A 27,754-nucleotide genomic window follows, 5' to 3' on the forward strand; every position below is an offset into this window, starting at 1 on the left:
AATGTATTAAGTTCCCAATTCTGCAGCTTTTACTTGCCTAAGGAAAGCTCACAGGCTCTGACCTCAGGCTGTTTGCAAAGCCTGTCAAAACCCATTTGTCTAGGAGACTGCAGCAGCAAATATCATAGTTAAGGCTAAAAGGCAATTCTGTGCCAAGCTCATTCTAGGTCACTAACTTCCTAAGGGTATTCTTCCAAGAAATAGCTTCATCTTGAGTAGTTCTGCAAGAGGAGAGAGACTGTGAGTTATAGTTAACCCCTTCGTCACAAGGAAAAGCACGAATCCTTCAGTCTATCACATTTAGCATTCAACATTTATTCAGGCTAAGACTTCCCCCCTTAGGTGAATACTAGGAAATAAAGTTACAAGGAAATAGTAGATTTGAATGAAAGAAAATATTTTTTGCCCTTTCGAAAAGGACACTATTTTATATGTGCATCTTGGGCAGTATCCCCACTTCTTTTAGGAAAGTAAATAGTGTATTCAAAACAAAAAGAAATCTCACATTGAAAAACTGCATTAACTCAAATAAAAGGCTTCACTGCCCAGAAAATTCAGATATCCCTCAGAAAAGCCACTGTAGCAAAGACAAGGAAATATGAGAGGCACACAGATGCAGCTTTGAAGAGATGAAGTCATGTAAGAAGTGCAATAGGGCTAAATAAAATGAACATGCAAGGGAAGTAACACATTACAAAATTAAACAAATAAAGCCAGCTAAATGATGGGAGGAGTGGACATAAACCAGTCTTGGACAGTCCTACCAAAGTGCATAGAGCTTGCACACCTTCATCAGCTGCTGTTAGGAGGTTGTGGGAGGGACTAGCAAGAAAACTACCTGAATCCAGATCACCTCATCTTCTAAAAAACCACCTAGGCCATGAGGAAGACACAGGAGGATAAAGGCAAGGTTATTCTAAGGCTTTAATTCTAAAAACTTATTTCTTTAACTAAACATAAGTTCTAAGATAATGTCAGCCCAGTGCTCACCAAATGTCAAAAAACAACATCATGTTAGGAATTTTTGGAAAATAAGAGAGCAGAATAGAGAACAAATATCCCTATGCAAATGTATGCATAATGCATCCATGTCTAGAATTGTGCACAGTTCTTATTTCCTTTCAAAAATGGAGCAGAAAAAGAAGAAAAAAAAAATCTTAACAGTCCTCAGTAGGCTAGAGAGCTGAAAACAGAAAACTGTCTCTTCCTATCCAAAAGATGTCTTTAAATGAACCCCAGTGCAATGGGTTCAATAGAAACAGAGTGACATGTCTCTTCATAAGGCACACTTAACTTGGGCAATTCCTTTCCATGGGATGCAATGGATTTTGTGATGTGGATTCAAAAAGTGATTAGACAAATTCATGGAAAAATATATATTGTTCATGGTATTTAACAACAATGCATCAGTCTCAAGAAGTCCATGACTTTCAAATTGTGTGGGAGGGTTGTAGGGAAGTATCCCCAAAGGCTTGCCCGGGTCAGGGACTCTTCATTAGCTGCTGGGCAGTGCTGGGGATGGGATGGGACCAAGAAGACCCTTGGTCTGCCCTGGGACAGTCAGTCCTGCTCTGATGCACTGACATATTTTGCTGCCACAGCTCAGCTCAGCCTCCAGGACAGGAGCTTTCCTTACTGGCTCTGAAATGGCCCTCTTGAGTAGTTCTGCAAGAAAGGGACTGTGAGACTGACAGGTGTTTTGTCTGGATTTCTGCCTCTGGACTGTTTACATACCTAAATTCAAAATCTGGTTCTAGCTAAGGGATGTATGCCAGAATCCATCAATGTGGGAACACCTGTGCAGTGCACCGGAGACCACAGAAGCCTCTGGATAATATAAAAGTCAAATGTGTTCTACCCTAATAAGTGAAAAAGTAGGATAAGTAGGGGCTTATATTTTATCCACTTTTTTTTTTTTGTAATTAAATTAACAATAACCTTAAAACCCATCACAGGCTACAAAATCAGTTCTAATCCATTATAGTGATAAAAATGCTAAATTTCTACTGCAGTCTTGCTATTGTCTAAAACCAAATACCTTAGGATGGTATTGCATTGCATAGGTACACAATTTTCATGGAAAGGATCAACAGACCTACTAAAAGACATGCAGAAATAAAAACTGTTAAACAATATCTTTTTCAAGATATTTGGAAAAGAAAAAAACCCCTCCCTTGAAAATAGTAATTTTTTTCTAGGCAGTGTGAAATAGTCATTGTTACTAAAAGTATACCAGAAATTTATATTTTGTGTAAACACCACAGAACTACATACATAAAAATCGTGCTAAGAAGTGGTGTAGCTATTTAGTGCTCCCGTGGATGGAAATCTTTTACTTGCAGTACTGAATGTAACAAAAAGTTGTCCTCTGACTTTTCCAGAAGGACAAATGAGACCAAAATAAAACCATTTGCCATGGAGCAGGAAAGGGCCTGAATAAGTCACAGAAGTGACTTACTGCCAGCTCCTGTTGATTTTACCCTTAGTCTTGATAGCTGGATCTTTCCCTAAAGCAACAGCTTCGGCATTCAAACAAGATAAAGATCTCTGTTTTGACATAGAAATAAAAAATGACCACCCCCTGGATGGGGCAGCTCTGCTCTGACCTTTGCACACCACCCTGCCTTCAGAGCGAGCTTCTCTTGGCTGGCTGCACTCACTGACAGGGTCAATGGCACAGCAGTGACTTTCCACATGACAGGAAACCTATGCTGGACTGGTGAGCTGCCAAGAATTTTGGAGAGGTGACCTGGTGTGCAAACAGCTGAAAATGGTGACAGCAAGGGGTGGGAAGAGTGATGATGGGTCACTTAAGGTGGGAAGGTTGCTCCACCCTTTTGTTTGGTCCCTTTTGACCCACTTCCTCCCTGACCACAGCTGACACTGTGAGTGCTTTCCCTCTTGGCACAGCTTCTGTCAGTTGCTGCCTCTGTCACTCAACAGGTTTGACCAGTTTCAGGGCTGATGAGCCCAGCATCTTCACAGGATGCTCTCTGTCTCCTCCATGCCATGGAAAGACATTAAGAAATTAGCATTTTAAGTTACCATGAAGTAGAATCAAAGCAATCCACATGGAACTGCTGGGAGAAAATTCATGGCAAGTTTAAATACTAAATACCTTGATAAACCCTATTTTAAAAAACATTTCAAGAAGTTTGCAGTGTAACAAATACCTATCCCTACAGTTAGCATGATCTGAGTGTTAAATTGGAATAGAAGAGATGGAGATGGAACATGCAGAAACTGCTTGTCTTTGTGACAATACATAGTTGTCAGTTCACTAACTTACATAAAATTTTGCCAGTTTATTTGAAATTAATCAGTATCTGCTTCTTGGTAGAAAGACTTGGTAATCTATGTAATGATCTTTAATTCTGTCCCTCTGTAAGGAACACCTGTTTTGGTTTTTTTTGGCTGGTGCTGATAATCATAATTAAAAAGTGTGATGGAGAGAAGATATGTCAAGGTACTTAGAAAGGGTCCTCTGGGACACTAGGACTTCCCTGATATATGGACAATGAAACAAGTGCAACAGCAAAATTAGTGGCCTAATGACCTCAGCTCTTTGAGGCTCTGTGTCACAGACTTCTAGAGCAACTATTCAAAACTAATCATGTACACCACTGATGTACAAGCACAAGGAGCCAAAAGTAAATGACCTTCTCAGCAAGTTTCTTTGAAATGCAAACAAGAATCTGACAGATCAGGGAGGCTAAGCCTCTTTAGTTTAATGAAGAGCAAATAATTTTCTATTTCTTTCCATAAAATTGTGGCAACAGAGTGTATTGCTTGTTCTCAGTGTTACACAGGAGTTCAGAGGTGTTCAACAGTATGAGAAATTTCACAGTTTGAGTATCTGAAACTGCCCATAAATTGTTTCACCCTCTCTACCAAGTACGAATTATTTCATTAACATTCACGTGATGCTGTTTTCACCACACTGGCCTCCTCAGTGCAGACTCATAGACCTAATCAAACACATAATCAATCAATCTGCTTGTCAGATACAAGCAGCAAACAAGACTTCTTTGTGTCCTACACAATTGCCTTTTGAGAAAAAAAAAGTGAGCTGCTGGTTTGTAAGAGCGTGTAATACACAAGTAATGCGTGAGGGGCCAGAGCCTGCGGCGCTGGGAGGAAACCTTGTGACTGAATTCCTGACAAGGGACATTTCTGATGGCTTGCTCAGACTGCCCTGACTGCTGCTCTGGAATGACACAGTATGAAAGAATATTTTTAAAAGATTACTGCAATCACTGGAATCAAAAGCTTCTTACAAGTTAACAAAAGACAAAAGTGGGCAACCCTTTGGCTCTAGCATTGCTGAACCTTCATGAACAATGAATTCTTGCTGCAGAACTCTCTGCAGAGCAGAAGGGAAAACAACAGAATAGCTCAACAGTTTTTAAATGCTATCTCAGATTCTCAAGGGGCAACAAAAAGAGAGGAAGATGACACCCATCCTTGTTTTTCCTCCTTTTTGGAGGGGATGTCAACTACTGTGTTGAGATCCTGCAATGAGACAAGAGTTGGAAGTAATTTAAGTGGGCAAATGTGGCACATCCTTTTCTAACAGTCAGCCTCAACATCTTTCTGTTGTTAAGCTGTAAAAAAACCTCCAGAAAAGCAAACATGATTTGCATAAGTACACAATAAAAAACACATAGGTATGCAAACACACTTTGTTAAAGCTTTGATACATAGACTATGTGATCAAGTAATTTTAATGTGCATGTAAATTGCATTCCACAACTTGGACCCTATTCACACCAGGTAAGAAACTTCAAGCCCTGACAGTCCCAACTGATGTAATGAACAAATTAATTCTGCTAAAATTACTTTTTAAAAGCCATTACCTGTATTTCAGATGAGTAGGAAACACTAGAAAGAATCAATTAAAAACTTGTTACATGCCATGTTTACTTGGGACCTGCCAAGTAAAATTCAATTGATAAACTCTTTTTACAACCATGCTGGAATTTAACCATATAGAGTACAAAAAATCCTCTAGACAAGTTTCCTAAGTCAGAAAGGGCCCGACCTTCATTATATAACAAAATCTGGTCTATGGTTTCTTCAAAATCTATGTACTTTTAGAGATGATATACTTAAGATAAGATGGCAACTTACTTTGATGCCTTAGATCAGAGCATGCATTCCCTGGCCTTGCATTTGAAAATTGCTACAATTCCTTTTATGTAGAATATTTGTGGAAAAATCATGAAGGTATTTATGCAGTAGAAATCTGAACAGGGGCTTAGGTAGGGTTCCTGTGAGTTTGCTTTACAGCGTCTACTGATAGATCGAAACGATTTTTATTAACCAATGTGAAAAACCTCCACTATCATCACCCCAGCAGCAGCAACTCAAGACCTCTGGAAATCATTATGGCTGGTGCAGAAACAAAATAAGTAATGGCCCATTATAACCACTGATGGAATCTGAAACATCTTTATTTAAATAGTCAAAATAAATATTTGATAAGGCATAGCTAACCAAAGTACCACAACATTTATTTTTTTAAGCACATATGTCAAAGGAACACAAGTGCCACCTCCTGGTTTAGGCATGGAAACACTCTGGGTTGTTCCTACTGCACTCAAAACTTCCAACTAGATGTAGGCTTGTTTCCTCTCCTTTTCTTAAAGTAACTAGAATGTTCATCTTCAACATTCACAGAATGCAGTAAGAACAAAAATAACTCAATGCAAGAATCCAATAAAACTTGCTTATCTTTAGTGCCTGGAGCAAAACAGCCACATACACTCTTCACAGGTTCTTTCCCCCAAATTTAACTTCACAGATGTTAAATCCTATTAAAACACAGGAATGACGACAATTTTAAGTAAATATTCAAGTGCAGTGGCTTGTAATTCAAGAAGCAGTCTTGGAATCAATGTGGACTATGTTCTCACAACTCTTTTCTACCCTAAAAAAATGCCTTTATTAATTAAGTGAAATTTATCCATCTCCTATCCAGGATGTGACAGAACCTAATAAAGAAGGGCTGAGAAATTTACTACAAATGGCACAAAGAACTGCAGCCCATTTATATCTACTGCAAGAGTCAAATCACAAAGTTGTTGAGAATACAGGGGTAAAATACAAACCACTTTGAGTTCCAGTCCTGCACGTCAGCAGCTTTGCAGGGATAAAAAAAAGTTTGACTCCATTTCACAGAACACCCTTCAAAGTAATGCCACTGTTATGCCAGAGCCATTTGGTAACAACTACCAAAGTTCTTTCAAACCAACTTTAGAAGCAATTTAGCAACAAATCTGCCCCAATTCAAGTGTTGCCCCCACTGCAGATACACAGACAACTGCACCTTCCCCGTGTTTACAGGAGTAAAGACAATTTGCCAACACTGGGTAAATGTTGGCTCTGGGTCTCTTGTTTCCTCCCTATATTCAGTACGGGCTAGAAGTACCTGAGCCCCATGCTGGGAGAAGCTGCGCTGTGTTAACTCCGTATGGCATTGTGTGTCCTATGGACTCCTAAACCTTGCCTCCCAACATTTCAGCTCTCTGTGCCATTTCACACTTGCATAGACCCCCATAAGGCCTGTTTTTCTCCAAAGGCTAAGAAACCACTGCTAGACTAAATGTTTTAATTTCCTGACTCCACACTCTTCTTCTGTGTATTGACTTGCTGTAAATCAGGATCATAATCCTCAAATCTTCTGGAACACATAGAGCAACTTATATATTTTTTCAAAGTATAACCCTTTGGAACAAAACGCATTCATGTGTTTAATGTCCCAGCAAACTCTCACTCTTGTTAAGAAGACAGACAATTATTGCACTTGTATCCCACAGCAACACACACTTCCAGAAGGAGAACCACAAGTCTTTCTGCAGTCACCATGCCCATACTTTCTCATCCCAAAGCAGCACAGTCCACGATGCATTCATCAGCACTTGACCAATTCCTTGTTTGGCAAAGGTTCTGCCACGACTTCATCCCGCATGAACTGCTCCTAAAGACAGCAAGCAGGGATTTAGGCGATTTACATTATTTTTGGATCTTTTCTACCTCACAAACACCACGACATACACCCAGGCTGGAAAACAGAGTGATTATAGTATGAATTTGTCTCCCAAAACACGAAAGCCGTAACGTGCCTACGAGGTGAGAAAAGCTGCCAGGGCTGCTGAAGTCAACCACAGTAGCTCTTCTGTGGCTGACTCTGTATCCTACCCCACACCACCCAGGTAAAAGCGTCTTTTTGAGCCCAAACACGGCAGGAGGAGATCAGAAAAACGAGAGACCAGGCAGCAGATATAGCTCCAAACCAGGCATTTCTAAACACTGCCCGGCGCTTCCCGCACGGGGCGACGAACCGGGCCTCAGAGGAACCCGGCTGAAACCGCGTCCGCCTGCCCTCCCTCCGCACCCACCTGGTCGTAAATGACGCGCAGGATCAGGGAGCAGCTGGGGCAGGTGGCCACGTCCTCCCCGTTCTCCAGGTCCTCCTGCAAAAGCGCCGGGAGAGCGGTCAGGCCCCGCCGCCTGCCCGGCCCCTGGGCCGCACCATCCCGTTCTGCCCCCCAGCCCTGCCCGGCCGCCCCTCACCCGCGTGATGAGGAATCGGTCCCCGCAGGGGCACGGGTAGCTGTAGGTCCCGGTCTCCTCGTCGTACTCGAAGTCCTCGATCTCCACCTCGTCGTGGAACACGGCCATGCCGCCGGGGAGCGGCGGAGCGGGGCCGGGGCGGACGGGAAGAGGCGGCGCCTGAGGGGGCACGAGGGCGGCGCTCCCCGTGACGGGATGCGGCGGCGGGTAGGGGTGGTGGGGAGCGGGCCGGGGATCCCGGATCGCAGGGAGGGGTCGGCTGGGGAGGAGGAGGGAGTGGGGGGACAGGAGGGTGAGGGGCGGCGGGCTGAGGGGCAGCGCGTTCGAGTCCTTCTGGCTCCCCCTTCCCTCACGGCAGGAGCCCCGCACGCCGCTCGGAAGCGGTGGCCGGGCCGCCCTCTGCAGCCGATGGCGCTGCCGCTTCCAGCCCTGGCGTCTTGCCTGGAGATCCCAGGGGCTGTGGGGGAACAGCCGGGCACTGCTGCGACCTTGTCCTTGTCCCTGCCCTGCTCCTTGTCCCTGCCCCTTAGCCGTGTGCTTCCCGTGCCCCTTGGCCGCCTCAGTGCCGCCCCGCCCCAGCTGGGCGCCGGCTGCCGCCGCCTCTTCCCCTCCTCACCCGCCTCCTCCCAGCGCTCACCGTGTTCCCCTCAGTCCCGGGAAAAGGGGGAAAACCTTGTTCTCTTTGATTGCTTTTGCAGGAAGGTCTCTTTGTCTAAAGGAATGTCTTACTCAGAGATAGCTTTTGAAAAAAGGCTTCCTGTGCTGCTTGCTTCAGTACCCTTGCTGCCCCCTTCTCTGCACTCTCTTGCATTAACCTACCTCGTAATTTGCATTTAAGTGAACTAAAAGTAATTCTCCCTTCAGATAGTAACGTGGGATTGTGAGACACAAGAGATGCAGATATCTCAACAGATACTAACCTAGGGCTAGTGGATCAGAGGGGATAGAGAATGAATAGCTCTTTGGTTTTAAGCGAGGAGAGGAAGAGGTCATGAAAAGTAGTGCTGGTTTCATTCTGTGGACCAAAGGAGGTTTATAAAAATATGTAAAGGGTGAGTGTCAAGAGGATGGAGTCAGGCTCTTCTTGGGGGTGCCAACCACTAGGACAAGAGGCAGTGGACAGAAACTGATACAGAAACTGATGTACAGGAAGCTCCACCTGAATGTGAGGAAGAGCTTCTTTATTGTGTGAGTGACCAGGCACTGGAACAGATTGCCCATTGGTACTGGAGGCTCTCTCACTGGAGATATTCCAGAACCATCTGGATGCAGTCTTGTGCCCTGTGCTCTCAAATGGCCCTGCTTGAGCAGGGAGGTTGGACTGTATGACCCCCTGTGGTCCCTTCCAACCACTGTGAAAAAAGAGGGTATTTGGAGTGGCTATTTCTGTAGTGGCTTGGGTAAGGTGAGAATAAAGGGAGAACATCCCACCTGACAGGAGCCTGGGAAGCTGAAGCACAGTGCTTTCATGGAGGGCAGGGAATTGCCAAAGAGCTGGATGAGTGAAAAAATCACAGAGGTGACAGATGGGGGAAAAGCTGTTCACAATTTGTAAAGGCATGAGTCACGCTTGTATGTGGTAGAGGAGAACCAGGACTCATTAAAAGACAATTAGGAATTTATTGGTTGCAGAGTAAAAATTGCAAATTTTTTTTTTGTGTGTTTTTCATTATTGGAAAGTGATGATAGTAAAAATGGAGCAAGTTTTTTGAACTATGGTTCAAGAGTTATTTCTAACTTAGGATAGAGACTCAGCCTTCAAGCAGTTGTATCAATAGGGTCTTTCAGCTGTGACTATAAAATTAGGCTGACATTTCTTTTGTTTCCAATACTATGTATTGATATTGAACTATAGATTGGTTGGAGATGTAGATGTCTATAACCATGATGTGCTATATGAAAGATTCCAGATCATAAAGTGATCTCATGAATTTGAGAAACTGATTTTTGAGCACTCTGGGTTAACAGATAATATGCCAAGGTAGAGGATTGGGACTTCATTAGATGTGTATTTTGTTCTGCTAAAATATTTTGAGATTGTTAACAATTTTGTTATCAATAGTGTCTACACATTTGATGTAGAAAGTGTTTTTGCTTAAAGTATGTTGATGTTTTGCTTAAACACTTAAGTACACTTTAAGTACTCTGTGATGTTGTGGAAAAAAAATTTTGAAGTAATTTTGCTCACTGGGGGTAGAAGACTTTTCAGTAATTCCATTTTTAAAAGTTGCAAGCTGCTGTGGAATTAAATGCTGAAAAACTATTAAAATTATGGACAGTTAAAAGCTGCAGGAAGTATTTCTTATGCTTGAAAATGGGCATTTTGAGTAGTGACTGTAAATGTATTCCATTTTTGAGCAGCCTAATTTATGGAAGCTCTGCCTTCATTCATACAAGATTCCAAACAGGACAGATTACCAAGTGACCAGCCAGTGCAGCTGTTAGTGAAATCCTAGAGAGTATTGGCCTGATTGGTTATCTACAAGCTGGATCAGTGCCATTTCAAGGGATTAGAAATGAAAAACATTTTGAAAATAAATTACATGCCTTAAAAGAATGCACGGAAAAAATATTTAAATGAAAGTAAAATATTAATGCTTTAAAGAAGCAATGGACTGCATAATGGGAATAAATATAATTTGATAGGTGATTGATATATGATTGAGAGTTATGCTAATCCATTTTAGGAAAAATAAAGGCAGTTTTGCAAGGAATGAGAAATATCTCTTGGCTCTCTATGAACCTGTTCCTACACTTGAAAGGTACTTCTGACTAACCTTGAATGTTGTGCATCTCAGTTTAGCTTTCTCTGTCATAGCTATTTGAATGTATGGTTTTGAAGGTTCACAATGTGTTCCTACTGCAGTGCATATGAGTGTCCTTCACTTTCTTTACTCTAAGTTCAGAGTTGTATTATGTAGGGTACATCGAAGTGTGAGGGATTAATGTCCTTTTAAATAAACCTGGGAACAAACAGGTTTAATTAAAGTTTATAAAATTCTCCACCCAGAACCTTTTAACACTAGAAAGGGAATGCACAGTCAGTGTTTGATCTTTCATACATTAATATTGTTTGATCATTTAAAATCACAGATAAGCTGGCTGGAAGGCACTTCTGAGCATCATCCAGTCAGAATTCATGCTTGGAGCAGGACAGTTGTTCACACTGGATTAAGCCAGTCCCAGGTATAGACCTCTCTGTCATGAAATTTCTGCTTTCCAGCCCTGCAGTTTCTCAGTTCCCTTTTGAAGGGGAGTTCTACTATTCTAACCTAGTATCATCCACAAGTTTGCTGATCATAGAATGGCCCAGAGAGACTTCAAAGATCATCCAGTTCCAACAACCATGCCATGAACAGGACACCTTCTGTCTCATCATCCAAGTTAGTGATAAATGTATTACCTATATCAGGCCCAGGGTACTCTTACTGTTCTAGCCAACAAGTGAAGCAAACCTGAAGCATCAAGTCTTCAATTCTGTCTGCCCAGACAAGTTTTCAGCCACTCCAACCACCCATCTGGTCTTGGCACACACTAATGTGTGTGTGCTTCAGGGGCTGGTGCCAGGAGCCACAGGACACTCAAGGTGTGCTGTATCCTGTCCCCTTAGCTGCATGACCAGGCCTTTCATCACCGTCGCTGTTCAGGTTTATCAAACATAACCCGCCCCTGGTAAATCTAAGTCACATCTTCCTGATTGCTTTCTTAGCTTTCACCTAGCTTAGGGGACAAGCTCTGAGCCTTTTTCCAGTTACTGGGATGGTGCTGGCGGATGTAAGCACTGCATTTTGCCTCTCTTAAAAAATGAGCACATGTAAGTCTTTTCCCAGTCAGTTGGAGAGTGTGTGATAAGTGTTTTTCATGGGTAATAGACACTTGCCTGACGAGCATGTCAGCTGTGTCTCTTAGCAACCTTGAGTGTAACCCATCTGGCCCTGTGCATTTGAGTGCATCCAGCATCTCTCAGCAGGTGCTGGCCCTGCTCTTACTTATCCCTCTCCTTCCCAACCACCACTGGTACAAACAGGAGTCTGGGTTCAGCCTTTCCTGTAAAGAGTGAGGCAAAGGGAGTGTTGAGTACTTCAGCCTTTTCCATATCATCTCTGACAAGGTCCTCCCCTTTGGAAAAGCTACAGGGGCTGTGCTGAGGTCAGGTTTGCACCCCTGGACTAAAGGAGGAGAGGTTTGGGTGGGTGTTGGGAATCCTCTGGTGTGCATAAGAGCAGCCCAGGTGCAGGGAAGGTGAGCACCACCAGAGGATGACCACAACAAACTGACCTTGGTTTAGCAACAAGCTGGGTTTGAGCCAGATGAGGGAAAAGGCCAGTGAGAAGCAGGTGCTGCTGAGGTGGGGTAATGCTGATTATCCTGCCAGAGTCCTCCCTTGCACAGCTGGGCCAGCTGTAGATCTCCCCTCCCAGGGAAGGGATCAGGACACTCGTGTGCCCAGCTGGGCCTGAGGGCGTTCATCCCTTCCTGGGGGGCAGAACTGGCTCAGTTACACTGGCATGAGAGGCAGCTGGCATGGCTTAGAGGCTGTCATGACCCATCAAAGACCCCAAAGTGCCCCCAGAGTCATTTCTGGGGCCTCCCACCAGACCACTGCACATGGTCCCCAGTGTTGGAACAGACAGTGAAAAACTACCCCAGGGAGGTGCCTGGGTGTTCCCACCTGAACAGACTGAACCCATTGAAATCTGTGTTTCATGGTCTTCCCTCACCCCGATGGATCAACTGTCCAGCCATCACTTTGACTAAGTGAAATTGCAACAGTCAGTTCTTGTCACTGGATCCATGGTTGGTGATATCTTTCCTCTCCTCTATCTTCTCTTATCCTTTTTTTCTCTTCCTTTCTTTTCCTTATATATTTTCTTAAGTGATTCTTTTATACTTTTGTATTGTTTCATTTCTAGATAATAATTAAAAGGGCTCTGTACCTCATTTTCATTGCAACCAAATTGTTTTAAAACAAATATGCATTATACATATATAAAAATAAATAAATATATAAACATAAACAAACACTGGGCATTCAATGTCATTTCACTCTAATCTGCCCCAAGGAATCCATTAACCAGAACCTCACTTTACCCTCTAGGAGTGGGCATAACATCCCTTCACTTGAAGGATGCACATTTTCACTTGTTTATGAAACTTTCATGCTTTCAAAATTCCCTCTCATTATACTTTGTTGCTAGTTTTAGCTCCAGCTGAGCTTTGGCTTTTCTGATTTAAGGGAAATAAAAGCTGGAAACTAGCCATATCAAACACTGAATGCTTCATTTAATAAATATTTACGATTTTTTTTTTTTCAGGAACCAGTGATTCTGAAGACTGCCTGATCATCATGGCTCATGCTACTATTTATGTGGGTTGCATTGTTCCTCAATTACTGAGAGGTGCTCAGAGCAGAATTTTTCCCTCTCATTCTCCGTTGGGGGTGTTGAGACACTCTGCTTTTTGTTACTGCACAGGGAACGGGTAGGTTATCCACTTCCTTGGGTTTTTTTAAGAGAATGCCATGGTAACACTGTCAAAATCAAACTGACAAATTACTACAGACCTATAAATGCTTAATCTAACTCCCAATTATATATTTGTATTTAATTCTTATTTAGATTTGTGTCATCTGTAGTCTGGATTACCCTGGTAAATTGTTATGTTAATAGAAATTCATATCAGTAAGGGACAGTAGCACAGCTGTCAAAATGACAATTATCTTTGTTTGCTTTTTCTTGCAGCACAATAAAATCAAAAAGGAAAATGGATCATCTAGAGAGGACAGCAAATAATTTTCGACAGGAGGTTAGTGTTCTGTTCTTTACAATGCAAGTAATTTTAATTTTTTTTTTCTGCAAAGATAATTATATTGGATAATAGTATTCAATTCCTAGTCTCCATTTTGCCTTCTGTAAGAGTCTGGTTTTCTTCTTTTTCTCCTCACTTTTTATATTTGTTGCTGGTATAAAATTAGCATATTTAGTGCTCAGTGGGTGAAATGTAATGAGTTTTTAAGTTTTTCAGTGATATGATGCTGTTTACTTTATGCTGGACAAGAAATAGATTTCTGGCCAAGTATGGATTATAATAACTAATAAAAGCCTGTGGATACCTCTCATCTCTAAACTGACTTCTCAGATTTTTATGGATTTCTATAATTCTGGTTCAGGTTTGAGATTTTAAAATGTGGAAAATGTCCTTTTATAACATAGGAGTAAGGCATAAAGTGTAGATATTTTGGAAGGAGAGATAAGAGATCTTCAGTTTTATCTAGTTTAATTCATAAATACAAGGAAGATATAGTGTTGTTCTCCATCAAATCCAGAAGGGCTTATTCTGGATTTCAGTTTTGAGCAGCAAGCATTCTTTTTCATAATGTTCAGAGGGGAACATACTCTTGTACTCATACAGATATTTCCTTTCTGTAATAAGCTGAAGTAGATGCACACAGATGGAAACACACCACACATCTGTCAGCGTGTGTACATGAAGTCCTTCTCTGCTGTTTTTCCTTAACTGTAGTGGAGAATAAATCCCATTTTTCCCAAGAGGAAGCTGGGTGCAGGGGATATGTAGGTAACCCCTGAGAAAGAAGATTCAGCCCTGTCTGACCTGGGCTGTGGATGGATGAGACAAATGCAGCCTGGTTCTGCCTGTCACCAGAGCTGTCACCAGCTTTGGGAGGCACAGAGCTGTGCCTCAGCTATTCCCACTAATGCCAGTTTTCCCTGAGTACAGATCAGTGCTGCTTGTGGACATCCAGCTGCTCTGGTGGATCCTGTTTACCCAAAAAAATGGATGTAGAGACAGGAGAGACCAATGCATGTCCTCCTTTTGCTTCTGACCTGAAAAAAATGATGGCATTTCTGAGTGGTGCAGTCATGGGGTTTTTTTGTATTTATTGTTTGGCTTGCTTCCTTTCTCTGCTCAATGTCAGTATCTGAAAAATACATGGAAAATGGATCCTTATGAGGTGTTGGAAGCTCAGGGTTGGTGCAGGGAACTGTAAGGCACAAGAAAGAGAAGGAAGCTGTATGAGATAGGTGAAAGAGCAGGGCTCAGTTCTTGCTACTGCACATTCTCTGCATATCAGAGGATTATGCTGTTTCTTTTTTTAATGCTTGATTTATTCTTTGTTGCTTCATTTTTGACCACTTTAAAATCAGTTTATTTTAAATCCTCTGCTTGGTTTTAAATTCCGTATAATCAGCAGTTGACTTTCCTCAGCCAATATTGCCTTATTTGGCCATTTCAGTCCTGTAAAAGATGAAAGAATCATAAATCTGTGTTGCATTACTGTGAATGCTACAGAACATTGCCTGTTGAAGAGTGATAATGTGAAGGACCAGGGCAAGGAAAATGGACTTATGCTTTCTTGAAATACAGCTGCAAAATCCAGAGTCCTGTGCCCTCCTCTCACTGCAGCCTTGCTCTGATCAGTTGGATACTCTGGTGATGGTCCAAAATACTGGCTGAATGTCTTTGATCACCCTGACCCAAATTTAATTTTTGAAATAACTTTATACCAATTAAGAATTAGATTTCCAGTACTCTTGCAGCTCTCTCAGCCAAATAACAAATTAAGGAGGGTACTGAAGAGTAAAGAAGGGAATGAAGAAGTCCAAATTTAATGTCCTTTTCCTGCACTTCTCCATCAGAACAACCACTGAAGTCATGTATCTGACATTTCTCTTGTTAACTTTGACTGACTGCATTTCTCATTTAATACTGTCTGCTAAAGTGGAACAGGAATCCATTATACTTCATTTTAAATTAGCAAATGTCCTGCTGTTTAATGGGACAGGGAACATGTTCAGATGTTGCTTTAAGAATAAATTAATTTCCTGACATATGTTTTAAATTACAGCATAGTTGCTTAAAGTTAAAATTTTTTGATCTGTTTGATCTTAGACAAATGATAAATGGGAGAGTTGTGGTATTTTGAGTGTTTCCTTGTGTGGTAAGTGACATCAGCATTTTTAACAGTAAGATCTGTGTATTGCTCTGTGTAGAAAATACTTAGGGCATTGCTTTCTTTGTAGAGGAAAAAAGGTTAATAATTATAGTCCAAAAAACCTGAAAAGGAAGGGTAGGGAGGGGATGAAAATCCATGTTACACTGATAGGCATCAAAGAATTTAAGTGGGGTGCTCATCCCCAATGGGTCTTTTTGCAAAGTCTGCTTTTCATTTTTCATCTTTTTTTAAAACTCCTTAAAAGTAGTATTAACTATGGCTCTGACATCCCCTACCATGTGGCTGCCAAACAAAATCTGCTCTGTTAACCAGCCATGAGACCTTGTGTCTTGGTTTTCCTGTGGTCAGATGGGGGTGTAGGGGATAAATGCAATAACACAAGGCTTGTTGGTTTTCTTTCACTGATGCATTAACATTAATGCATAATCTTTCAGTAATGCATTTAATTACTTAAATCAATCTAGATCCAGAATTGTCCCTGGGACTTCATCTGCAACTGATTTTTTACAAGTTCTTTGTCTTTATATCAGAGATCTTTTTACTTTGTTGCTGGAGGATGCAGGAGTGTGTGTCTTGTATAGATGTCTGAAGAATCTGATAAGTGATAACTAGCAATCCCCCCTCCTTAGAGCTATGTTCTCTTCAGCTCAACTAAAGTAAGTTTGTTTATAGTCTTAGAAAAGGTCTGCTCTCCATTCAATGACTACTTAAGTGAATCATAGAATGGTTTGGGCTTGAAGGGACCTTAAAGATCATGCAGTTCCAACCTCCTGCCATGGGCAGGGACACCTTTCACTAAACCAGGTGGCTTAGGCTCCCGTCCAGCTTAGCCTTGAACACTTCCAGGGATAGAATCCATTTTTGTTTCATCATCTCAGTGAAAAATATTGGTGCTGTAGGTAATGAAATGCCATGGGTAACATGGGAAGTGATGGATGTCTCATGCATGGCTTCTTGAGTGCTTTTGCTGCAGATTATGTCTACATATCACAATGGCTTCTTTTTCTTTTGCTAGGTAATTACACAAGCAAAAGTGTGTGGGATCACCAATGAATCAGAGACAGTCAAAAGGCTTCGTTTGGCAATTGCAAATAAGGATTTTACTTTCAAAGCAGGACAATGGTAAGATCTTCTGGTATATTTGAGTGGGAAATTACTAGGAGAATTCCACTATAACAAAGTGATGGAAGGTTTCTGGTCCTTGGGCCTTGGAAAAAAAGTTGTTAATTTATATAATACTATGTTTTCTTATTGGATACTCTGTCAAAGAGCTGATATTTGGCATAATTTTTAAACAGTCATTATAAAAAATGCTAATATTACTATTAAAAGGGCAGAAGTGGGTATTCTTTAAATGTTCAGTTATAGTGTTTTGGTGTTTTCCTGTGGTTTATTATATTACATTGTTTCTTCAGGAGTACTTTGAAGTTCAATGCACTTTATTCTGTAGGCTGTCTTTATGCACAAGTTATTTTTACAGTGGAGCTGAGACTGCTGATTTGAAAGTTACTTAATTTTGGTTTATTTCTTCCCCTTGAAGTTTCCACTCTGAAAATTAAGCCTGTTAAGTCAGATTAATATATTAATATAAATGGACAAATTTGAAAATAAAAATCTTGAATTATCAAGCCTTTGAAACAATTAGCCGTTTGTTTAAACAATTTTACAGGCTTTTTTTCCCAAGGAAGTAGTGGATTTTCATGTTTGTCTTCCTTCCTTGTTAAAAATACTCTCACTCAGTAACTTTTTTTTTCCCCCTTAGAAATTAATTTAAAACTAGGAGTAGTTGCTTTTGGCAATGGACATTTAAATGTTCTTAAACTTTTTATTGGCTTTGGCCATCTGAAAGTGGTTTTGCTGAAATCAAAGTATAGCTGCTGGGGTACTAGCAGCATATGTTACTCATGGAGTGTTAATATGCTGGCTTTTAAATTTAGAACCAGAACACAAGATGCTGATTAGCAATAATTTGTTTGTGAAGTAATTTGCTACAGTTTTTGCACATGTGCAGTGACTCATATTAAATTCTTGCTTGCTAGTACTTGCAACGTACATTTACCCTCCAAAAATGTTTTTGAAATGATCGTGCTGGAAACTGAAAGCTTTAATTATAATTACTTTTCTTCATTTTCTTCTTCCTTGAAAGTGTTCTAATGCTATTGTAAGGTACACACCAACTTCTCTGTACTTGTATCTATATCTTAGGTTGCATTTTTTTGATGAGCAACACATTTTCCTGAGCAGAAAAGGCTAACTTGTTAGGATTTGCTATAGTAAGATGTTACAGTCAAAGATTGTCTCTAAAATGTTTACATTTTCTGAAAGTGTTCTAATTATTGAGTTTTTCAGAAGCAAAAGTGAATTTGTTTTGCAAGCACTTTGGCAGATACTGGTTTTTATCTGACTTCAAATAATAATGAAGACACTTGTTGCTGTTACACCTTTTGATTTACTAAAACATGCATTGAGGTGTATGCATGTTGCAAATACTTTTAAGAAGTAGCTTTGTGATTTTAGTGTTTTTGGTCTCTCACTCCAGCAATGGGCAATTATTACTCATTTCTTAAAGATATGGTTTAGGTGGGTTTTAAAAGGAGAGAAGTAAAAAACCACCCTGGGATCTCTAGTTTATATCTATTTATATTTATGCCACTCCTTGTTGTGGGTTTTCTTCACCTTTTTCCCTTCTGCTGCTCTTTTCTCTTAGGCTGTCAGAGGTAGCATTTCTTCAGGAGCCCTCTCACCCTCCCTTACATGGCTGAGACAAGCCATCAAAGCTAGTCCACTATAAGATAGTGAACTGTGCCTTGAAATCTCTCATAGCTATGTACTTGGGGAAAAAACACATCTGCATTAGTATTTGGGAAAGGTAAAAACCATGCTTGATAGTAAAAAAGGTAAAAAACATGTTTTGCAAATAATGTTTGTGTGTTTCCCCACCAGGCATGGGTAAGGTTTCCCTTACATGCCAAGGAGAACATTTGACTTGAATATAAATTGTTACTTTACATCATAAATTCTCATATTTTTCGTTAACTTAAGTTGATCTAAGTAGGAAGATTGTTTTCCACCAGAGGGAGGTAAAGAGCTTCAGCAGCATCGTGAGATGTTCTTTGGCAGGATAAACGCTGCAATTCAAGAGTTGACCTTTCTCAGCTGCCAGGGCCTGACTGTCAGTAAAGCTGGGCCCCACAGGTAGTGGAGCTGCACAAGCTGAGGACACTGAAATAAGCTTGTCATTTTTTTTGGTTGTAGACCATTCTTTTGCAGTCAGGTATCTTTATGCACTATCAAGATATTACAAGCATCAAGTTTAAAATTATATCACAGTGTATGCATTCTTTGAGAGAAAGAGATTTTTTCTTCAAAGGGTGAATTTTTCATGGAGTAAGCAGACATGATTTTTTTCTTCAAAAAGTGGCAACCTACTCAAAGTGCTTCTCTTTCCTCAAGCATTTGTGGTGTCTGTGAAGAATACAGCCTTGCTGTTTAAAGAAAATACCTGTGCAGTAGCAGTCAGTCTGTATTTCTTGTTGCATCCCCGCTTAACTAATACTGAGCCAGCCTAACCCAGGCATGAATTGAATAATGTTTTTCTAATACCTGGCATTGTTATCAGCGTGGTTGTTTCCTAAGGGGACCAGCACAACTGGTTATAGGCATTTGGTTTATTGTGAAATACAGTGCTTTTGTTATGTGCTGTAGAAAGCTGAAGCATTTAAAGACTTATGGAACACAGAGGCGTGCAGATGATAGATCACAAACCAACTTGTAATTTTTTTCTGAATTCTTTGGAAGCCTAATCAAGGCTTATCAAAGCTGTACTTTTATGAGAGTGGATTATAGTTCATATATAGTAATGACTTGCCTTCCATACTCTCTAATGGCTGTTATTGCAGAAGCTTAGCCACATGTTACCTTCTTATCTGTACAAATTCATGCATGGTTTGCTTTTAAGCTGAAAGGAAAAAAAAGTAGGAATTTATTCCAGTTCAATTTCCTATAACCTAAAAAAGCGATATCTGCCACCAGAGGGAGCTGCAGTTCTGCTGCCAACTGTGGACTTCTTCTATGGGAAATTTTTTACATACTGTTGGTTTTATTTCAGATATTTCATCTACTCAGGAAAAGAAAGTGTTTAATATAAAGTAATTTCCCTAAAATTAAAATGCCAATCTTCTTATGTTTGAAAATTGAAGAGCCCATCAAAAGGACCAAAAAGAGTGTGAATTAAGCTACTCTATCAGACCATAATTATTTGTTTGTTCTAATATGCAAATAATTGATTTAAAACACTTAGAATTCTAGTCTGTTGTGAGATGTGACATCTAATGCTAAAAGCAGAATGGTTTGAAAACCTTCTAGTTTAGCAAACATGATGACATGGTTCTAGAAGAAAATAATTCTAAGGAAATGGTGTTGTTCAAGGTTAACTCAATTTTTGGAAAAGTTACATTACAGAAATGAAGATAATGTAAAGGAAAGATAATTGAAACAAAGGCAGCCACATTATTTTGGCTATTGTTGTCCATGTTTGGGGCTGTTGGCTTCTTTTTTAAACTTTCGTGTCTGATCTATTTTTAGGGTCGATTTCTTTATTCCTGGAGTATCTGTAGTTGGGGGATTCTCAATATGTTCAAGCCCTGGCCTGTTAGAACGAGAAGGAATACTAGAGCTGGCAGTAAAGCACACTGTTCATCCTCCTGCTCACTGGATTCACACTGAGGTAAATGAAATTAACTGGGAGATTGGGCTTGCTCTCTTTTTTTTGAGGTAAAGGTGATGGTGTGTAGTTTTAGACCACTTTGTGCTATTAACTGCAAAATTCACATTGGCTTCTTAAAGCATTTTTGATACAACATAAATCTTAAAACCTTTTGTTCAGTAAGGGACTGAAACTGGATGTTTATATGGAAATATGGTTATTGCAATCTTTTGACACCACTTGTGCTTACAGCGGACTTAAAGTGATATTGTAGTTAGTGTATATAAGGGTTCTCACTCCTCTGGAATTAATGAATTTTTGAAAAACCTCTGTTCTAACTTATATCCCTGAGAACAGGCAGTGTTACACATTACAAAGTTACCTCTGATAACCTTCCATAATTCCTGACTATTTCTGTAAATATAAAGTAGGAATCACTGACAAATCACAGATAGAGATTATTAAAGGGGAGCCAAGGAAGACACTTAGAGCAGTTCTTCTGAAATGATAAAACATTTCAGAATATCTACAGTATTCTTTTAAATGCACAATATTTTTATATAAAGACATAACACAAGGCTTGGGTTTTTGCTGTATGAAAAGTAAAGTAAAGTCTGAGATTTGGCCTCATGGTGTTTTGTTCATCATTTACCCCATTTAGTTTGTCAGATGTGTCACATGTTTCATCAGTGATCTGTCCTATCAACTTTTGTTCTTTCCACAGTCTCTGGAAACTATTTAAGAATTTTTGATGTTGTAAATCAGTTTTTATTGCTGAGTTTTCTGATGGAATTTATAGGATAAATCTTTAGTTAAGGGGTAACCTACATCAAACCTGAGGCCATGGAGAAACCTCCAGGGTATACACAGACTCTTCTAGCTAAACAAAAGTGCGTGCTTTTCTTCAGGAAACAAGCAGAAAAAATAGCAACCTAGAATTCAGAAATGTTGTATATATGGTGACAAAACTGGTACTTAATTGTTTAAAAGTTGTCCTAAAGGTAGTTGGTATCTCAGGCTAAAAATGTTACGGGAGTAATTAACACTGATTTACTCACTGTATTTGTGTTTTTTGCAGGTATTTATTTCTTAATATTACTGTGTATAAAATAGTACATTTTAGCACCATGTATTTTACATAACTTGAGGAAGATGTAGCCTATTCTTTAAAAAGTATCCATGTAATGTATTGATTGCTTCACTTTTCTGCGTGAGCTGTGTCTATAAACTAGGCTAAAGGACAACACTTTCTCGTGGTGTTACTCCAGAATTTTACTATTTTTTCTTGTATACTAACTTACTGTTATCATTTTCATGGCCAAAGGATGGAAATATCTGGAAGGCTGCTGGTTAAGAGAGATTCTCCCCAAATCCCATGTCTGATCTTGAGGAACTATGGCTGGTTAAGGGGGCAGATGTGAGATTGTTTCTCCCTAAAATTGCTTACTTCCTCAAAGGGTACCATATTCTGTGTCCTCCTTTGGCCACATGGATCTGGAACATGTGGATTTGTGCTTCTCTAGACCAGAGTAAAACATGGTGGCAAAGGGTGGCAGTGTACATCACAAGGGAGAGAAATCAGTTTCAGATAATGAATGCTCATTGCCCTACAGTATACTTGAGACAAAAGTTCTGCAATAATTAAGAGAAGCAAGAAAATTCTTGGGTGTTTTTAATGATCATGCATACTATCTTAGGAACCCCTGTGTTCTATCCAGTACCTGCATCCAAGGGCCTCCTTCTTGTTCCTGGTGGAATTGTTACACTTTACACCTTAGCTGTCTGTGCAGCCTTCGTTAATGGAACTCCCTTTGTTTCAGTTTACTGTTTCCTGCTGTGAAAAGAATTCTTTGGAGAAAGTATTTTCATTCTCTAAGCTAATTTTTCAGCAGTTCCTATAGATAGCTTCTTTTTCTGTCCTCCATTCCCACTTTTCTTGGTTTCCCTATTCCCTTCATTTTATCTTTTAAAACCTATGTATGGCCTAAGTGCTCTTGTTTGCTCTGTCAGCATGCAGTGATGTGGAAGAACTCACCTGACCTCTCTGTACTGCAGCTTCACCCTTCAGACAGGATGCACTGCTGGTTTACCAAGGAGATACTGACCCAAGTGGATTTTTTTGTTGTGGCTTTTGTTTTCCATGTATCAAAAAAAACATGCTTGGACACATTTCTTTAGGAAGTCATTTCTCACATACAAGTGGAGAGTAAGAGAGATTTTCCCCTGATTTTTCTTCTTCTGAGTCTCTGAATTTGCAACTGCAGAAGTGATTCTGCAAGAAACATTCTTGTGGATACTTGCTTCACTTTTGAGTGGATTTTAATTTTAAGGAATGGGGATGGAAAACTTTTTGTATATGCAACTTATTCTGACCTTCAGTGACCTCATAGGAAGGCCTTTTTTGGCATGAAGCTGCTTTTGGGTAGAAGTGTGATTTCATATGTTGAGCTCGGGTTTTCACAACCACACATTGTTGTTGGAAAACTCTGTGTGAATTGTTCCTCTTTCAGCTCTTATGGGGACAGGAAGGGGGAGTCACCATCCTGCCTTACCATAAGACTGAAACTTTTGAAAGTAGAACTAGATCCCTAGAGACACTGGGTTACTTCAGATAGTTGGAAAGTGTGTATATATTTTAAAATCCTTCTGGTTTTCTTTCACTGGTCAATTAAAATAAAAATCACAGCCCAGCAAACCTTGTGACTGGGATGCAAAAAGAGTAAGATTTCAACTTTTGCATTTAGTTCTGAAATTAAATATCTTCTTTTCCATCCTAGTGTACTCTTGACTCAGAAGTGGCTCTGCGAGTGGGAGGTGATTTCTTCTTTGATCCTCAGCCTGGTGACTCCCCAGTAAACCTAGTGCTGATAGCAGGGGGTGTTGGAATTAATCCATTGTTTTCTATACTGCTGCATATAGCAGATCTTCATGGATACCAAGAGGGTAAAGGAAAAAGACACAAATTGGGAACAGCGAAGCTGCACTACAGTGCAAAAAATACCAGTGAACTCTTATTTAAGGTAAATCAAAAGGTTTTTTTTAAAAAAAACAGGTCTCAGCTATTCAGCTGCTAGTGTGTATATCAATCTTACCAAATTCCAGAGAGTCCTTCTGTCTAAGACACTGTACAAACAGAGACAAAAGTCACTTCCTGCCTCAAATCCCGTGTGTGTTTTGTTAACTACTTATGCCAGTGTACAAAGTAAGGCTGTTACTGGACACATCTGCTCCCATTGATTTTGATAAGTCAATTACCCCTGAATTTTACTATATCCCTGCATTTTGCTATGATCTTGTAAGACCATCATAGTATACTAAAGATTATATATATATGTATATACACACTAATAGTCTGCATAGTGCTATAATACTGTAATGACATAGTCTTAAGTAGAAATTGTATTGAATGTAAAGACTAGAAAAGAATAATTCTATCCAAAGGAATACTTTCTAAAATAACAGCAGATTTTTATTGATAATGCATTAGTTACTAATAAGTACTAGTGTATGAATGAAGGATTTATAGCTGCTTTTAAAACTGCTTGTTTTACTGCAGTACTTCATCAACATTTACTCAGCAGTTAACAATCAGTTGTCACACTCAGCCATTAAGGTTTATTGACAATATCTTAGGGTCAAATTAGCACAGCTTCTGTAAAGAAGCATCCAAAATGATTTATGGGGTTTTTAATATTGAAAGCTTTTGACTGTAAGATGAAGAGCTGTCATGATTCCAGAAACTGTGTATAGGATCCATCACTAGTTTTATTTCTGTACTTCTGTCATGTTTCTAGATACGGAAATACTTGCTTTCTTTGAAAAGTCATTTGTTTGTTGCTAGAAGTGGAATAATCTGCTCTTCCTTTTGCCACCTACTGATCTTCCAGTCTGTTCTAAGCATGCACAGGTTTTTCCAGTGCCAGTACTGACATTCCTGGCATTCACTTAAGCAGTTTTACGACAGCAGAACTTTTGCACTAAAGCTTCTGGGACAAAAGAGAAAACAGTGTCATCATGCACAGTGCTTAAAATATATCCCTCCTTCATTCTTCACATGTCCCTCAGATCCAGAACATGGCTGTCAAAATTCTTCACTTTTGTGCAGGGGATTGAGGAAACAGAATCCCTAGCAGCCTTTATGCTGTTTGACAAACATCAGTACAGGATGTGTACAATCTCCAGGAGGACATGCTGGGTTATCACTGATCGTTTGGAGGATGTGGTCCCTGAAGGAGCAGCTGTGTATGGGCTGACAAGGGCAAAGGGAGATGCCATGGTAGGGTCTGATCCTTACTGTGCTCTCATGTCACAGGCTGAGGCACTGGAAATATCCTTAGTGCAAATGACAGAAGCAACAGCATTGGGGTACAAAGACAGCAAGTCAATAGTGGAGGTGCTGCTGGAACACTGCACAGCAGTGGCAATATGTGCTGCTCTTCATCCCATGTCTTTTTAGGTATTCAGGAACAGATTTTTTTACAAAGTAGAACCTTTCTGGGTTTTTTTGTTAAGCAACCCAGGGCAGACTCAGTGTAGTAACTACTTAACAAGCAAACACTAAAATGAGCAAATTTACCTAGAAATTATTTTTACTTCAGAATATTTTAAAGATTTTCCAGTGCCTATTCTAGCAGTGAAAATCCTGTATAATGCAGAATCTAGACAGTAGCTAAATCTTAATTTCAGAACTAACTACATCATCTGACTAACATATTCTTTTTTTTGCTGATTTGAACTAAAGCCTCTGGGGGTTTGGTGGTAACTTACCACAGCTGTGACTTAGGGAACTGAAAATGAGTTTATACTTTCTACTCTGGTAAAAATAACATTAGCATTACGTGGTAGTTGGTTTTACTTAAGAACATAAGACACTAAAGGGTCTGGTGACCTTATCAGATAAACCAGACAAGACTCAAAAAGTTCATAACTAATGGTAAAGACATACTGAAGGGTTTTTTTTTTAATGGAAAACCCCTGTGGAAGTAGAAGGAGGAAATACTGAGAATTCATAAGGGGAAGAAATTGGGAAATGACCTAAGTGGATCTTAGGTCCAAATCTTACAGATTGTAATCTATGTCAGAAAAGGAGAAAAGCACTAACAAGGCTGGCAGGGTATTTGCATTCCAAGTGTGGGAATTCTGTGTATGTGTGCAGGTCAGGCCCGTGGAATCACACCCATCAGGTTCTCACTGCTGAAATGCAAAGTTTTGGTTCTCAGTAATAATCACTGGCATTCTGGGACTGTGTGCATACATCTGCTTTGATTTAATGGCCTGTGGTGTAAGCAAGTGTGTTTAACATTACAGAAAAATATTCTTGGTTTGATGAAGGCGTTTCCTGGAAAGATCACATGTTGTTTCCACGTCACTCAGCAGCACTCACAGATCTGTAAAGAACTGCAGCCACACGTTACAGGTAAATGTCATTGTACAGAGATCCTGTCTGAAGCCCCAGTTTGATTACATCCTACAGGATGAAGCTGTGCATAATAACCCAGCATTTTTACATTTAAAGCTTCAAAATGAGATGTGAGTTAAACAGTTTCTCTGTACTTATTCCACTTTGCAGAAAAGTTTTGTCTTTGCAGTTTTTTTCCTCTGTTAATCCTAAACTTTACAGGGGTATTTCCCACTCCAGACTTTATTCCAGAAACTATTAAGCAAATGCTGTTTACTTTCCTTAAGGTGGGATTGATGAAGCATGAGCTGACTGCTTATGAGATACTTCAGCATGTTTCCATGTCTACAGTATTTGTGTTAGATACCTATTTTTATGTGAATTTGGGATTTTACTTGTTTGTAAGCCATGTTTCTCTTCAGTGACTAATACCCTCTGCATTCCAAGTACAAGCAATGATCTAAATCCCCAGAAAAAAATGGTTTTGGAAGCCTTAAATCTCAATACCTATTATCCTGGAACAGGCCAGGCATTTCTAAGAAATGATTGCTTGAAATACTTCTAACCAGACACTGTTTTTGAAGTGACTTCACGATTAATATTTCTGTTCTCATTTCCTACTTTTTTTCTTTGTCAGAGGGAAGAATATCTGAAAAGGATCTAGAGAAACACGTATCTAATGATACTTCATGGTACATCTGTGGTCCCCCTCCAATGATAGAATCTATATCCAAACTACTCACTAACATTGGTGTTCCTAGAAACCGTGTTTTCTTTGAGAAATGGTGGTCGTGACACCTGCTGAAGAGAAAATTATAGTATTTTTTCCAGTGCATTTTGATAAAATGTACAGAGATGGACTATTAATTATTTTGAAGATTTTAATGAAGATGTCCTCAATGATTAACTGTAATACACCTGTAATACAGTGCTGCTGCTTTGGGGAAAGAAAAGTGATTTTATATTAAAGACATTAACTGTTCTAGTTTTTTGATGGTTTGCCTTTTCTTATGGGTGCCAGCATATTTTCACTTTATACAGTTGCCCTGTTAGTCAGCTTTTAAAAGACTTTTTCAGTGCCTGATTCAGCACTTGTAGAGAATCAGTTGTGCAGCAAGGCCAGATATGTTTGTAAGGATAATTCAGGTCACAAGCTCTGCATCTGCTCCAAATGAGTCAACACACTTCCCCCCCAGTTCTATATAATGTATTTACTATTTTTATAGAAGAGCTGCTGTGTTGTGACTTCCTTCTCTTGCCATTTCTTCTCAGAAGAAAAAAAAAACACCTTTTATGTGGTTTATATAAATAAGTTAGTTGTGTTGAGAAAGATATTTTCTCATAATCCTGTTTAGCCCTGAGTTGAAAGTGTTAAGTGCAGCATTCAGAGGAATTCTTCCCCTGAACCTGTATCCTGTGCTGAGGCTGTTCAGCCAAGATTGTGCTTGCATGGGCCATGTCCTCAAAAGCAGCACTGGCCAGCAACAGCTGAGACAGGAAATCTCCACAGTCCTGCTGCATAAAGTACAGAGCTTTAGGGGATTCCAGGACATAGTGCTTGGAAAAAGTCTTTGGAAAGGTTGGTCATGCAAGGCATGAGTGTACCTCTAGGTGTAATGGCCAATACCTGAGCCCTTCCTGAATGACCCTTCTTTGTCCAACTTTTAGAAAAACTCATCATAGAAATTAGGAGACCAACAAAATATATAATGAGTTTTTTAGATATCTGCATAGACAGTTCAAGTCCTTAAGTGGCAGAGATTCATCCTGTACACTTGAAGACCTCAATCAGGAACAGTATCAAAAATACTAAATTCATATTGAATTAGTAAAAATGTCAAATGGATAAGGCCTTCCCTTTGTTAGTGGCTCCTTTCCTTCAGTTACATGTTTCAGACATAGCAGTCTAGGCAATGCAGCACGTTCCTTGCCATCAGTGTCTCCTGCTCTGCCATAAATAGGGGTTGCAGAGACACTGAACCACCAGCCAGTTCCCAGCCTGCTGCACTTGCCTTGGTGTGAAGCACTTTGTTTTTCAAGCATAATGTCCCTGTGGCTGGCTAAGAAGGCCTCAAGCCCAGCTGTAGCTCTTTCCCAAGAA

General features: G+C 40.0%; 2 protein-coding genes across 3 annotated transcripts; one reads left to right on the plus strand and one right to left on the minus strand.

The window, feature by feature from the left end:
* Positions 1–5,435: 5,435 nt before the first annotated feature.
* DPH3 (diphthamide biosynthesis 3) lies at positions 5,436–7,800 on the minus strand. Its single transcript, XM_066555088.1, has 3 exons — positions 7,576–7,800; positions 7,401–7,475; positions 5,436–6,979 (listed from the first exon to the last, which is right to left on the minus strand). Exons 1-3 carry the CDS (start codon positions 7,681–7,683, stop codon positions 6,914–6,916), a joined length of 249 nt encoding a protein of 82 aa, XP_066411185.1. The 5' UTR covers positions 7,684–7,800; the 3' UTR covers positions 5,436–6,913.
* On the plus strand, positions 7,750–26,638 carry OXNAD1 (oxidoreductase NAD binding domain containing 1). Of its 2 annotated transcripts, none has more exons than XM_066555068.1 (8): positions 7,750–7,782; positions 12,891–13,056; positions 13,317–13,380; positions 16,566–16,672; positions 20,135–20,276; positions 23,033–23,275; positions 25,563–25,671; positions 26,291–26,638. In XM_066555068.1, the coding sequence occupies exons 2-8, from the start codon at positions 12,923–12,925 to the stop codon at positions 26,446–26,448; spliced, it is 957 nt and encodes a 318-aa protein (XP_066411165.1). In that variant the 5' UTR covers positions 7,750–7,782; positions 12,891–12,922; the 3' UTR covers positions 26,449–26,638. The 2 variants fall into 2 exon arrangements, with proteins under 2 accessions (XP_066411165.1, XP_066411173.1); XM_066555076.1 differs by lacking the exon at positions 7,750–7,782 and adding an exon at positions 8,211–8,763.
* Positions 26,639–27,754: the final 1,116 nt, after the last annotated feature.

The sequence above is a fragment of the Molothrus aeneus genome, chromosome 1 (genome assembly GCF_037042795.1).
Source record: "Molothrus aeneus isolate 106 chromosome 1, BPBGC_Maene_1.0, whole genome shotgun sequence".
Taxonomy (NCBI): Eukaryota; Metazoa; Chordata; class Aves; order Passeriformes; family Icteridae; genus Molothrus; species Molothrus aeneus.